This window comes from Dermacentor albipictus, unplaced genomic scaffold (genome assembly GCF_038994185.2).
Source record: "Dermacentor albipictus isolate Rhodes 1998 colony unplaced genomic scaffold, USDA_Dalb.pri_finalv2 scaffold_13, whole genome shotgun sequence".
Taxonomy (NCBI): domain Eukaryota; kingdom Metazoa; phylum Arthropoda; class Arachnida; order Ixodida; family Ixodidae; genus Dermacentor; species Dermacentor albipictus.
The window spans coordinates 15,232,945-15,248,444 of record NW_027225567.1 but is presented as its reverse complement, the minus strand read 5'-3'; the positions used below and the strand labels follow the sequence as shown (position 1 = coordinate 15,248,444).

At 47.7% G+C, this 15,500-nt stretch overlaps 1 protein-coding gene and 1 long non-coding RNA gene across 4 annotated transcripts in view; one reads left to right on the top strand and one right to left on the bottom strand.

The window, feature by feature from the left end:
• Nucleotides 1–9,260, top strand: part of LOC139051612 (neprilysin-1-like) — a 49,249-nt gene extending 39,989 nt beyond the window's left edge. For 2 of the 3 annotated variants that reach the window (XM_070528547.1, XM_070528546.1), the window contains exon 3: nt 7,125–9,260. In XM_070528547.1, coding sequence (XP_070384648.1) covers nt 7,125–8,957 — 1,833 coding nt within the window. In that variant the 3' untranslated portion in view covers nt 8,958–9,260. Of the gene's footprint in view, nt 1–5,361; nt 5,453–7,124 lie in introns of those variants that run through there. The other variant, XM_070528548.1, reaches the window with a different exon arrangement.
• LOC139051649 (uncharacterized) lies at nt 102–4,801 on the bottom strand. Its single transcript, XR_011509476.1, has 3 exons — nt 3,558–4,801; nt 2,495–2,622; nt 102–474 (listed from the first exon to the last, which is right to left on the bottom strand). It is a non-coding gene; the product is annotated as an uncharacterized lncRNA (long non-coding RNA).
• Nucleotides 9,261–15,500: the final 6,240 nt, after the last annotated feature.

Sequence of the window (15,500 nt, the reverse complement as noted above, 5' to 3'; positions counted from 1 at the left end):
AGAAAACGTTTTGCGATGTGTCCAACGAATGTGGTTTCCCAAATTCCCATTTTGTATCTAAACAGATAGAAATTGTGATGTTTTTTTTTCAAGTGACCATGTTCTTTTTACAATGACTTGCTGTTAGAACACCCCTTGCGACTGGCTTTCATTTTCTGCGCATGACCCCTCTGTGTATACACACACGATGTGGCAACGCAATAAAATATTGTTGAAAGTCAGTGCAGTGTGTCTCTCGCAGTCCTTGTCCTTCACGCTGTACGTCATTTTTTATACTGAACAGCCAATACTGATTCAAAATTAGAAAAATATAGTACACATCTGAGCTGCAAAAATGCAAGTGATGCAGCAAATGGCCTTTAGCTTTCCAAAAGAAAAAGAAATGTTCACGGTTAACCATGAGGTGCAGGGACTCCATTCTCTGAGCATCTTGACCAATAAATGCAGCGCATGGCATTGCTGGAATCTTGCATCCTGCATTAGCAAAATAAGAAGAGAATCATGAGAATTCAGCCCGTGCAATTACACACGTACTTTGCGAAAAAATGATAACTAATGTGACTGGGCAGAATGCACCGCTCAGGCAACTGGGCAAGACAAGTGAAAGGTAGGAGAAGTTTCTATTTTGCAAATTAAGGAATTGCATGTTACTGTGAATGCTAAACCACTATGTCATTGTGAACACAAGGTACATACAGCAGCAAAAACATAAATTTACAGTAGCCTTTTCACCATAGAAAATAAGAGTGAATAAAGTTTAAAGACTACCAATGACATCTCTCAACAACAGACATTTGTCCAAGAGTGTGTATGTGACCTTAATACAAAATTGACATTATGAAATCTGCAATATATCTGCATTACACTTTATAAGTACTGCAGGTGAGAAGCTTACGGGATATGGCACATTAAGAGTGAAATGCACAAGGCATTAAAAAATGACTGTTTTTACACAACATTATTACACTAGGAGACAAAGAGAACTGTTTTACAGAGAGTGCACACAAAATGAAAATGAGGGAATCCCCACTGGCATTCTCATTTGCCCTGAAATACATGCATCCAGCCCAACAATATCCAACTCTACAATGCAGTTTATTTGACACTTTCTGCATCCTAAAATTTATCGTGTATTTCTTATTTACTAATTTAGTAAGAATGGGCATTTTGGCATACTTTCCTCGAAAATTTAGCATGTGTGATCAACTATTTTTCTTAGAGCACGCCCCCTTCTTTCAATGGGTTAGCTTGGCAATGCACTGACAAGTAGTATTCCCTTATTTAAACTTATGATCCCTCCTCATGCTCCCACTTCATGCTCTAAACTGTGATGCCACTCCGATGCAGTTTATGTTAATCTGTGACTATTTACATGGTCCTTCTTTCTGTAGCCTCTCAACTAGAGCCTGAAATTTCTTGTCTCCTAGAACAATCGTTTTTCTTGCCCAAAACATATTGCACGGTTACCCCTCATAGGGGGGGGGGTGTACTGTATATGAGTTTTCACATATTCAATGAACCTCAGAGACACAACCATTTCTCATCCTGTGTTGCTACTACCCGCATGAGTCACAATGGTTGTAAATTGGCTACCTGCCCTCTCTCGCTTAAAAGTACATTTTGCATGTGGAAAATAACCACAAGCATGACATTTCATTGAATGAGTGCTCCTGTGCATGTTTTTTTTTCCGTCCTGTAATGGCTAAGTTCAACATGGTCAAGTTGTTTGAAAACTGTCTAGCCTCAACCAATACTTTGTGTAGTTTCAAAATTATGATACATTCATTTTTCAAAACTTGTCCCAAATTCAGCACGAGACATTTTCATGATGCAAATGAGGTAAAGTTGTGCTCAGAGACTATGATAGGCCTGTTATATCCTGCAAAACTATGTGAAATGAAATATGCTTGCAATTTTCGTGAGCAGCAAGCTCAGTACAATTAGGCACATTACCTGCGGAAACGTTTTTTTAACGCTCCCGAGAGGTCCTGGTTTCTTGTAATTTCTTCAAATCCCTTGCAGTCTAGATTGCAATCCGGTGCATTTTGATATTGTATTCAAAATAAAAACAGCTAAAATTTTAAGGTTTTGATAATTATATGGGAATAAATTAAAGGTAGAAGAGTGTAATGCAATGAGCAAATAACAAGCTCATGGCAGAGAGTAAACAAATATTCCTTTCCTGCAAATAAATTGGTAGCAGGAAGGTCATACGAAATTAGCAGTGAATGCACAATAAAGAATATGATGCTACAATGCCCCGGCATTCTGTGAATAATCTTGCACAAAGAAAATCCTCATTATGAAAGACCATCAAGAAAATGCAAATGTATACTTTGGATCGGCAGTCATACCTGCAGTATGCACTGTACCATCGGCAACATTTACAACCACACACAACTGCACATCATATCAAGCTTAGGCGGCCAAGGAGCCCGAGTTTTAAATTATAACTTGACTTATTATATTACACTACACAACTATATCTACTTACAATGTTGTCTTCTCAACCGCTTTCAAGAAGACATTAACCATCTGTCTGAAGGCGAACGCAAGTGGCTTGCTCTTGATGGGGGGCGCCAAGGCTGGGCATTGTGAAATTGCTGCTACCATCTGCATGACCTGCGAGAAACGACGCTCTAAGTACAAGATAAACAAATGCTATTAGAGCAAAAGACAAGATCATTGGCAATGAGCCTCGTTTTGGTTTGAACGAGAAAAGCCAAGAATATGGACTTTGTGCTGCTTACTGAAGAAGAAGCAAGCCTCCTTCCAGATGTTGCAGTCATGCATTAAGATTCTTACACAGCTGCATGCTTGTATGCTGCTGTCGCCAGTATGCTTTGAAGTTTATTATTTGAAGTTAAATTGATTATTGTGTTTTCTTGCCAATTCTTGGCAAACAGACCAGCAATGAAATAGCTCACTTACACACATACTCCCTTTTGAGGAGAGAATTCACACACACGCACGCATGCATGGGCGCACACACACACACACAGGCACACATATGCTTCTACCATATGAGCAGCTTCCTGTGCTTGACACACATACATTTTTTTTATCCTGTGTCACTCCTACTGCTAAGGCATAAAAAATCATTTGTGTTACCAACCCCAAACTCCTCAACCTACACCACCAGCTTAAACACTTTCTCGAGAGCCAGGACAAGCCTTCTAGCTTCCCCAGTGCTCCAAACTGTAGTTACGAATTTCAATAGGGCTATAGGCGACAGCTCTCGAAGGGCATGCAAATTACTCGGAGACCTAAAGCTTGTATATGATACCTCTAAAGCACAACACTTCAAATTTTCAAAATTCATTAAAGCTCCTGAAGACAATTGCTATATACGTAGAACGTCTCGAATAACCTGCCTTTCAGCGGTTGTCTGCATCAAAAGAAATGTGGGCTAATGGGAAATCCACGTCTTTAAAACACACTACCAGATTTCTTAATCATTTATTTATGCTCTGGATGTACCGCTCCTTTCACAATAAAAACAAGGATATTGTTTATCAGTGCATGGGAGGAAAAAGGACGAAGCGTATACTTGGCACCTTCCCACTGGTCCTCCCGAGAAACGGCGCCTCATACAGCAGTTGTCCAGGGTGGCTTGAAACCAAACTCGGCTTTCAGGCGGGAACATTCGCTGCACCAAATCGGAAGAGTTTTATTGCGAGTAAAACTCTACCGGCCTCATGCAATACATACGCACGCACACAAAACGCACCCACACGCACACACAAGTATACGCACTCTCAAAGCGCAGACACAAAAGCGCGCACGCGCACATTGATGAACACAAACAAGCACACATACACGCATGCAGGCAGACACGCTAACACGTGCACGCACACACAGCGACCCACAGACAACACACTCACAAAACACGTACGCACTAGACACGCGCAAACACGCCGGCCCATACAAACCGGCATGTACTGAACGCGCGCGCGCGCACGCACGCACGCGCACACACACACACACACACACATACACACACAGCGAGCCGAGCGCACGCACGTACACACACACAAAGCGAGCTGAGCTGAGCGCACACACGCACGCACGCACACACAAATCAAGCCGAGCGCGAGCACGCGCACACGCACAGACAAAGCGAGCCGAAAAAATGCTGAAGGCGTCCGGCAAGCAGCAACAGCAGCACGCGACCGCATCAGGGAGAACCAATACCGCGCCGGTTCCTTCGAAAGGTGGCTAAGCCAGTCCTTTTTCTACGCGACGCAAAAGTGGACGACCCCATTTAACTGAAGTGCGAACGACCGTATTACAAGCAGCCGCGCTGAACGCACAAGAGAATCACATCAATGAACGTTCAAGCGCTGAGAAACAAAGCGTAACTATGCAGGCGCACCACGCCCGATGTAGATTTGACAAACATTAGTCACACGGGACGCGATCGAGGTAGTTAACTTGCCCTAGTAGGAGTGCAGCTGCTCTTGCTCTTACATTAGCGAATTATGAATTATGCTACGAGATCACAGTGAGATATTTCTAAAGCGAACAAAACAAATACCAAATAAACGGGCACTTGCCTGAAAGTTTCCATCATGCCAGTACTACCGACCGGGCACGTTGTAACTTCTCGTTTCAGCCTTCGTGGATCCATCTTCCAGTGCGTACGAACGCTTTGCTTTGAAGTGGGGCACGAGTAATACACAAAGCATGGGCCACATCTTTTTCTACCCCGCGCGCAAAACTAATCACACGTTTAAAATTACTTCGCACAGCGCGCGACGCGAACGCACGCGAAAACGAGCATGATGGCGCAGCTTCCGCCTTCCCGTCCTGCCGCGCGCCGAAGTGATGGTACAGCGTCGGCCGTCACTTCCGGTCGCTTTTCAGTGGGCATGGGGTGGCCGCGCAAATTGAACGTTTATTCTCACAGGTTTGCTTGCTCGCATGCAGTGGCGTAGCAACAGGGGGGGCCGGGGGGCCGTGGGCCCCGGGTGCAAGGGGCCAGTGAGGGGGGGGGGGGGGGGTGTCATATACGTCTGAAGACACCCCTCTTTCCGCCGGCTACACCCGGAGAGGGGGGTGTCAGAAGACCTACGGGCCCCGGGTGCCAGACGACCTAGCTACGCCACTGCTCGCATGGCCGCCTGTTTGCTGCTGCTTCGTTGTGGTCTCTAACTAGAGCGGTGAGGCGGGTAGTTACTACTACGTTTCGTGCCGGGCATTTTATTTTGGGGTGGGGGGCGCAGTCTGTGCTGCATCACTGAGGGTACAGTACACAAATCGGGACCATGAGCGAGACGATCGGCGCTCTTCTGCTGGTGCGATTAGATTATTCGCTGCGTCCGAACGAAGCAACTTTGCGAGGTCACAGCGTAGTTTCATCGATATCATGGCTCGATAAAGACGCTCACATCTTGGTCGTGCGACAGCGACGCGTAAACATTCATGAGGAGACTGAAGACTGCGTTTGCAAGTGCGTATGCTCTGGATAAGAAATTACAGCTTTGATGACACCAGCCCTTAGTATATAGGCTCAGCCTTACAAGCTGTATTTGAGGATGCACTTAGAAAGCAGATCAGTAGCTTAGTAAGCCTCTGAATGAATTAGGCAAGGTACGTGGAAATTCTGGTTTGAGAACTTCCAACGTGATCTCGCCTCTATAAGTCTTCTTTATGGATTCACCATGCAAATTGTATGTTGATGCCATTGTACAGCAGAGGCTCGTCCAACAGCACGTCCCTGTTTGTTCAGCAATGTATCCAAACAGCTTCTTCCATTTCACCACTTTTTGTTGGGCTATTAAGGGCACCGAAATATTAGTGCAGAATTGCGCAAGTTGCTCTCGTGTTTTCGCTCTGCTACTGCAGTTTTTCTAGAAGTGTTTAATTGCATGTTAATATTCCTGTGAGCACGAAAAATAATGGTAATGGAATTGTAAGTGAAACGGCGTTCTTTTTCTGGATGATACATTTTTGGAGTGGCCGTCATGCCAGTAACATCAGAATCCTTGAAGAAATATCGACAGTCACTTGGAATGGGAAAACTTAATCGCTTCACGCATCTACACTTGCAACTGTCACGTGACCATGATACGTTAGTTCATACATTGTCACGTGTTCTTCACAATACTACCTTAATCTCCCGTAATCCACCGTGCTATATAGTTTGTACGAACCTCAATGCAATTTATTCCACCCTTATTCACATTATTTCACATTATTTACCCATAATTGCTCATACTTAACGTTGTTGTATTTACTACCTTCTGTATCACTACTGACGTCATACAAGACGGTGATGACTTCACATTTTATTTATTTATTTTATACATTCAAGGCCTAGTAGGCACAACAGAAAGAAGTGGTGAAAATATGCAATAATTGCAATGCAGCGCAAAAATATAAAATCAAACCATAAGATAATTTGAACGGCGACGTTGAATTAGTGGTGTCACAAATTGAGACTGTTGAGGCGGGAAGGCGGTTGCATTCAGTGGCTGTTCTTGGCAAAAAGGAAGAATGGCACATCAATTTTGTGTTGATGGTCGATGCGAGACGAGAACTTGGTGTGGTGAAAAGATTTTCTTTACGGGAAGGGTTAAATTAGCATATTCTATGAAAAAGACAGAGACGAAAGTATTTGCGACGTAACCAATGGTCAGGTTCACCTAGTGTTCTTTTCATGGACGTGACGCTAGAATGAAGTGCATAATTTGAGAGAATAAAACGGGCGGCGCGGTTCTGAATGCTTTCTGAATGCTTTCAAGGGAAATGACAAGATTGGCATGAGCAGGGTCCCGTATGGATTGTTGTTGCGGAGATCCCACCTTTCCTACCTGAAACGCTTTCGCATTAAAAATGCAATACATACACACATTGCTCAATGCGTGGACGTGTACACGTTACTCAGATTTATGCATCAATACGTTCAACACCCTTCAGGCGTCGATTTAACACCCTTCTTTGAGCAAAGTCACACCTTATGTGTAGTATCCGCCCTTGTGATAGGGTGCTTTGGCCGAAAAGGGTGCTAAAAGGGTGTGGGCATGGGTGTAAATGCCGAAAGCACCCCTATTAACACCCATAAGGGTGTAAAAATGTTTAGTGTGTTGTCTCCATTTAACGTTTTTCCTGCTACGTTTCAGGACACGGTCAAAATGGCACTGCTGCAGCGAGTGGTTCACGCCGTGAATGAGCTGAACAGGAAGGTCGCAGTCACCACACCTTCACCACAGACAGCAGTGCAGAAAGCAGCCATGGCTTTTCAGGCCTGCGAAGACCTGGTCGTCAAAAACCACAGTTCCATGGATGCCGTACGACACATGCTCGTGGAAGCCGGTCTCTTCGCTCCGCCGGTGTGGACTGGCCCGCACGACATGGTCAATGCCTCCTGCTCACTGGAAACCCGCTGGCATATGGCACCTCTCATCACGTTCAAACTCGAGAGGAATGCCTCGTTGCTCGCCCTGGCTCCGAGTATGTGGGCGAAGAAGCATTTCGCTCGCAGGTCTCATCGACTGCCGCAAGAGGCCGACTTCGACGCGCTGCACAAGTTCTTCGCATCGAGTTACCCAGGTTCGCGTGCCGCGGTCGGCTCACAGTTTTCTACCGACGACATGACCTCGGCACAACTCTTAGGCCTAGACAACCGAATTACGCTAGAGCTAGGCGGCGAGCTCCTGCAGCCCGAGGAGTACGAAGGCAGAGAGCTCTATGACCACGTTACAGTCGGTTCTTTTGTGCCGGGAATCTACGGGCAAGTGTGGCGGCTGCTTCTGCACGCCTGCTTGGACCACACCGGTCCCCTCGTGTACACCGTGTACCACGCAGCTTTCGTCCGAAAGGTGCTCTCCTTACCTACAAGGATCGGAGCACCCGCGGCACAGCAGTACCTAAGGTGGTACGTTATCGAGACGCTGGCAGCGAACTACCATGGACCTTGGATGGTCGAGATGGCCGGAAGTAAAGAACGCGCCCTACTGCATCAGCAATTCAAATGCCACCGTATCCTGCTGAAGTACGCAGGGCGGGCGTTTGTGGCACCGTACGTGCGGAACTTCTTTACCGAAGCTGTCGAGCGCGACCTGAGAACGCTGCACCGTGATCTCACGGACGCCTACGAGTACCTTTTGCAGGCACTCAGGCCGTTGGTTCCGACATTCAGCTTCGGGGCTTACGACGAACACCATGGCCACGACAGTCAGAAGAATGGGACCATCAGCGTGAACAGAGGACCTTTCGAGATTGTGGAGAAGTCGAGTGATGCCTACCTCGATGACGCATACCAAAACTTCAGCGACATGTCCGCTGATAGCTTCGAGAATTGGCTCCGACTCAAAGCGGGTTTCAGTCATTCCGACAGAGACAAAGTCACTTTTCCCCAAGTTTACTCGAAACGGCTCGAACCGATGTTTTATGAATTTGTTGAGAGCGGTGGCCCCAACAGCGTAAAGGACTTCCGCTTGCTTCCAGACGTGATCGCCGTTCCTTTCTACCACGCTGAGGCACCGCTCGTCTTTAAGCTCGGAAGCCTGGCGTCGTTGATGTCGTCCGCGCTACTGTCCCTGGTGGTGGACAAGGGATTCGTTGATCGGGAAAACGTTTCGTGGGCAGGACAAGCCTACAACCAGAGCCATCCTGTTAGCGAATGTGCCCGGCGCGTCGTTCAAGCACTGGAACAAGGGTCCGAGGCGACGACCCGCCTGCTAGAAGTGGCGGCCCTCCGGCATGTCCTCAAGGCGCGCGTGCGAGAAGAAGACGCGGCAGCCTTCTTAGCGGGTGTGCCCCAGATGTCTGGTCCTCAGCTGAAATACGCCATCTGGTGCTACCTGCAGTGCGGCGAGGTGCGAGGCCGCCACCGGTGCAATGCACCACTCAGAGAGCATCCGTCGTTTGCCAACGTTTTCGCATGTCCGGCCGCCGCGCCCATGAGGAATGCTGCCACCTGCGCGGCTACTATTCTTGCTGAACGCTTGTAAGACTGCAAGCGACAAGTTTTACTGATACGCTGTTTCATTGAAAAAGAAAAGTCTTGTCCTGTAGCATACGCAAATCCCTGTGGGTGATTTTGCACTTGTCATGTGTCCGGGCATGTCGCAGGGCGCTTAGTGCGATGTAGGTCTCTGCTTTGTCACCATTTGGCCGATGCACTCTCAAGATATTTTTAAGTGGTCGTGCATATCGTGCGCATCGGACCAGCTAGATCGGATGCCAATCTCGGTGTAAGCCGGTGGCAGGGCGCCCCTGCCACCCGTCAGCTTCTCGTAGCTGACTGGCTGAAATAGGACTGCCGCGGGCAACTTCCTGGGGTGCTTTGCCGCAATAGCCACATAGTTCACGACTATGAACGGCTGAAGTAGCTGGTGTCATGCGAGTCATATTTATAGCCGTCCTGACAAAAAAATAATGAGCAATTCCATTCTGTGAAGGTGGATGCCCAGCAAAGCTTTTTAGCACACGACAGAGAGGTGACATGAAATTTTGAACAAAGGAACATATTTATTGTCCTGATCCGTGGTCATCGGGACGATAGGCATGCACACACATTCTCGTGTCACCTCTGTTACTAAATGCATCCGTCACGTAAGAGAATTAATGCCTCGCATCCCCTTGAGCAATAGTGGATACCACCGTAAATAAAAAATTAACACGGCCTCCCCATTATGACGACAAAACAGAAATGAACTTCTATGCTGGAATAACGAGCGGCAACAGAGTCTGCTGTGGAAGAAGACGAACGCTCCAACATAGGCGTAAGCGCGTTCGAGCGGTTGCGCCAAAGGACACCAGCGAGCCAGCTACGGAAAAAGACGACGATGCTCGAGCCATTGCTGATGATGATAATGATGGTGATCGTGACGTTGTGACAGCCGCCGCAGCCTTTCGAAAGAGCGAGAGAGTTCGCAAGTGCCTGTCGTCTGCGAGAAAAATATCGTGTTCGCAGCGAGCAGGCGTCGTAGCAGACAACACTTATAGCATTCCTCTCGAAGGCACAACACTCTCACAATACAAAATTTTGATTTCCATAAATACTTGATGAGTATTTTATATAAGTACATGCACGGTTGTTATTGGTGTTGTAAAAGTAAATAAATAATTATTCTCTGGCGCTAAATCCGGAACAGAATTGCAGTAGAATGCATACCCTGGTTTGCCCTAGTGGCAACCCGTGCTTCAATCTGAGTCATACAAAGCTTACGTAATGTGTTGTGCATTATATAACATACTGCTTAAATAAAATTGGATTTCATGCGATAATATCTTAGTATAGCTTCGTTTACTGTGCCCCAAGCAAACGTCGCTAAAGATTGAAGTCAATCTGAAGACATGATTTCCCATCATTCCCATCCTGGTACGACCGTTCTTATTGCAACTCCTGTAGACACTAGCGCCAGACTTTCCTCTAATAATTATTGTCTGAAACTCTATGCCTTAAGCAATGAGCGGCACGGAACCAGCTGGGGAAGACGACGACGACGAACGCGCGAGCATATAGGCGTAAGTGCGTTCGAGTGGTTGTGCTGAGGGCCGCAAGCGAGCCAGCTGAGGAAAAAGACGACGATGCCGAGCCATTTCTGATGATGATTGTAGGTCATGATGATCACAATAATTTCCTCTTGACAGTGAATGGCTCACACCCCTTAAGGAATGAGCGGCACGGAGCCTGCTGGGGAAGACGACGTTGAACGCGCGAGCATATAGACCGTTTCATCGGGTGAGGAGGATAGGGCGCGCGGAGAGCCTTTCCTCCTCTCTGGCTTGGGCGATCTGGCGCGGCGCTGCTTGAAACTATTGCTGTCGCGTGCTGCGGAACAATTTCGAGATGTTTTACATCTTACTTTGTGGAATTTGAGCCATGTTCGTTCATTTACAGTCATCAGGGAAGCCTTTCGGTGCACTGGTAACTACTGTAGGCATAAATAGGTCTTGGGGGCGCAAAAATGTGACGCGCATAATCACTCGCGGTGTACGCGCACTATCAGTCGCGGTGCGTGTATGTGTTGTTTACTATTTTGCTGATGTAGATTTTAATTCAACAAAGAAAACCGGCGTCTCTGTATTACCAGCATTAAATGGTAAATCAGCTCACTGTCTGACCGATTGGCGTAGGGAGTAAAACATAAAACATAAGAGCACATACTCGTGTGCGGCCAACCTAAGGCAACCACGAAACATCTGAGCGGCAGGCGCTATCGAATATTTGTGATACACTGGCATCGTTCTCACGCATTTCAAGTCTAGGATGCTTGAAATTACCATGTGTCTAAGCTGGCCTTGCTGCATGAGGCCCAGGGCGCTGCTCAACACAGCGATCACTGCAGTTGGTGAGCCAGCACGACACATATATAAGCTGTGTGCTTCGGCATTGCCTTTTTTGCCTATATACAGCCATTATATATGAGAGGATTCGCATAAAAAGAATGCGATGGCTATTTTTGAGCACAATATTTCTGTAATACGTGTGAGTGCGTAGTACAGAACTAAACGAACACAACCGAAAAAAAAATCGGTTATCATCCTCTTTCTCTCAAAAGCAAGAGAAAACGGGATAACGCCACACAACGTTTATAAATATATAACCGCTGATACCGTATGCTTTGACCATGCTCTATGTAGAACGAAGATATCTGTAATCCAGCACCTACTACTGCTTAGGACGCTCGCGCAGTTCGTAAACGGTCGCTTTGCTGGACCAGTTTAATTCAGACTGTAAGGTATGCTGCTATTACTAGCCAAAACTATTTTATTCGTGGGTGGAAACCTCATCCGTCCAACTAAGTAGTCACGCAATGTAACCTCAAGCGAACAGTTCGAACGCTCGTCAAAGTATAACATCACAACTCCTATCGTAGCAGAACGGTACCCACGCTGTTACGATCGTCGCGTATGTTTCAAGGCTCCTAAACTGCAGCTTAGATATAGACGATAATACTGCAATAAGGTCACATTAGTGATTGGAACATTCAAAAATACACAATTGATCTCCGAGGCTGATTGTGGGCTCAAATATGCGAGCGCACATCGCGCTGAGTGTTCTGTCCCCCTCAATGCTTCTTTTGTCCTCCTAACCTCACTGAGCCCTATTATATCCCATTTACTACCCTCTAATTCCTCCAATAACACTGCTAGACTCGCCTCACTAGATAGCGTTCTAACGTTAAACGTTGCCAGGTTCAGATTCCAATGGCGGCCTGTCCGGAGCCAGGTATTCTTAGCACCCTCTGCAGCGTCACAGATCTGAACGCCGCCGTGGTCAGTTGCTTCGCGGCTGCTGGGGACTGAGGGCCGGGGTTTGATTGTTGTATTCATATGGGAGGTTGTGGCCAAGTACTGCACCAGGGTGGCCAATCCTGCTCTGGTGAGAGAGTGCGTTACCGGTTCTGGTCGCCGGGATCAGGCCGCACTCCAGGCCTGTTTGTGCAATTTTCTCAACACACGGTTTTTTTTTGTATTTTCCGGTGGAGAATCGCGCGGCACCGGGATTTGAATCACGGTCCTTTTGCACTGGAGACGGATACTCTACCGTCCCCGCAGGAGTTAAATTAATTAAATTATGGGGTTTTACGTGACAAAACCACTTTCTGATTATGCACGCCGTAGTGGAGGACCCCGAAAATTTTGACCACCCGGGGTTCCCTAACGTATAATAATAATGGCACTCGATGTCAAAGGAGCATTCGACAACGTCAGCCACGCGGCCATCCTCAAGGGACTGGACGATCTCAATAGCGGACGAAGAATCCACTGCTACGTAACAGCGTTCCTATCAAACAGAACAGCCACGGTGGGGTTAGGAGACCTGCGGACAGACAAGTTCCACACGCCTAACAAAGGAACCCCGCAGGGATCCGTGATCTCACCGATCCTTTTCAACATTGCAATGATTGGGATAGCCCAGAAGCTGGAAGGGATCGACGGCATACATCACGCCATTTATGCCAACGATATCACCATCTGGACTAACCAAGGCTCGCTCAGCCAAAAAGAAGAACGAATACAAGCCGCAGCAACATGCGTGGAAGAATGTGTTAGGGAAAGAGGCCTCGCCTGCTCGACGGAGAAGTCAGAGCTCCTGCGAGTCAGAAGAGGAAAACGCTTGGAGGAAGAACAAATCAGCGTCACCCTAGAAGGACAAAAAATGCCAGAAAAAGAAGCCGTCAGGATTCTGGGAATGTGGGTGCAGAGCAATCAATGCTGCACACACACCATAAACATACTCAAGCAAGCGACGGCACAGGTGGCACGTATGATCACCCGCGTCTCGCAAAAAAGAAGTGGCATGAAGGAGGAAGATGCAGTCAAGTTGGTTAAGAGCCTCATAATCAGCCGGATTACATACGCCCTCCCATATTACTACACAAACAAAGGCGAACGGGACCAGGCCGACGCCATCATAAGGAAAGCGTTTAAAACAGCGCTTCACCTGCCGGCCAACACCTCGACAGAGAAGCTGCTGGCCCTCGGACTCCACAACACGTTCGAGGAGCTCAAAGAAGCACAATTAGGGTCGCAGCTACTCAGACTCCAGCAGACTACCACGGGCAGAGAGCTCCTAAAAAAACTGGGGCATAAAGAAATTGAGAGGGAAGAACAAAGAACGGCAAACCTACCCGATGAGTATTGGAGTACCATCAAAGTAGGGTCCCTGCCAAGAAACATGGACCCGAATTTACTTACAGCCAGGCGGAACGCTAGGGCAAAGTATGTAGAAAAATACCTAGCAACCAAGGCGAACACGGTATACACGGACGCCGCGGTATATCCTCGAGAACGAAGGGAAAAAGAACAAAGAGTCGTCGCGGCAGTAATAGGCTCGGGCTATAGGGAAATCGCTTGCGCGTCGGCACGGGATTGTACGGTAACCGAGGGAGAGGAAATGGCTGTTGCTCTAGCAGCTGTGGAGGGCTACCACACAAATAGATCCCTTATAATTCTAACAGACTCCAAGGAAGCATGTCGAAACTACATTAACGGCAGAATTGGTCTAAAAGCGCTCCAAACCTTCCTCCGCGCTGGCCAACAGAATAAACACATTAGACACACCATCTTTCGGGTACCGGGGCACACTGAGATTGAGGGCAACCAAAGGGTAGATAGGATCGCTCGCGAGCATACGAACCGAGCGGGCCTAAACAGAGATCCTGAGGACTTCATGACAGTGATTCCAACGTACTCTGACATACTAAATTACCATAGAGGGACGAGGATCAGATATCCCCCACCTCACAATACACTCACTCAAGAACAGGCAGTTTACTGGCGAAAGCTGCAGACAAGAACTTTCCCAAATTTACATAAACTACACAAAATGTTCCCAGGTCAATACAGGGACACATGCCCGTGGTTTGGCGCAATACCCACACCTTATCACATCACATGGGAGTGCAATACGAATAAGGCATTCCACAAAATAGAAAATCCGAGTGCGGAGCAGTGGAAGAGCGTGCTCTCCAGCGGCGACCCTAGCCTCCAACGGAGGCTGGTGGATCATGCCCGACGAGCAGCCACGCTCAGTGGTGCCCTGGAATAGGGGCGCCAACCATGCAGGCCGGAGATCGGCATCAACCATTAGAAGATGAAGACATCCGGCCCGACCGCTGAATTACTCTTTCTAGGGCAATAAAGTTTGCTTCCTCCTCCTCCTGACGTCATGGTCTCACAGTGACGTTGCGCCGTCGGTGAGTAAAACGGCTCCCGCAGACAGCGCTACCGCTTTTCTACGCAAAACGAAAACGCGCAGCCAGAAACGGAGCCAAGACAGAGCCAACAGCAGCGCGAAAGCGGAACTATGGTGGCTAGCGGAAGGGAAAGCGCGCGACGATAAGCTTGTTCTTTATTTTATGACGCCAACTTCGACGCTCGTTGCAATGGACGACCCTGACAACGACACATTGGCTCGCGATGCTAGGGTCGTTGGCTCGCGATTTAAGCACTGATGAACGTATTCTGCTGCTGAGGGCTCGCGCTGCCGGCGTCGTTGCGTACTACTATGCCGGCGGCCTGATTTGAAAGGCACTCCACGCGACTTTACTAAGTCGGCGTTGAACTCGTAATCCTCTGGAGGAAAGTGCAGCGAGCACACTATGAATTTTTTCGGCTCTTTGCCAGTGCGCTGACCCAGAGGTACGGCACTTAACCATTTCGAACGGAGAGGTTCACTCGTTGGCACAAAGTGATAAGTAACGTTGGATTCGCCGCTGCAACTGCCCTTGGCCAAGTTCCGCAGACCGTTCGCGCATCCCACGACATCCCATGGACGTGGCATGCTCGCTGCTTGTTCGGAATGCAAGTTTCGCGAGCCAGCAGGACCACCGCAGCACGACGCGATAAAGAAACAACTGAAACTCCAATGCGCGCGCAGAGTCGAGCGAAAACGAAACCTTTCGATCACCCGTACTACTCAAGGGTAACGCGAAAATGTTAATTTTTCTTAGAATTGAATAGAAGTAGGCAAGTAGCATTTTCTTCCGTCTTATAATCTAATGAAATGATCTTTTCAGTACGGGTTTTTGAGTACTAGC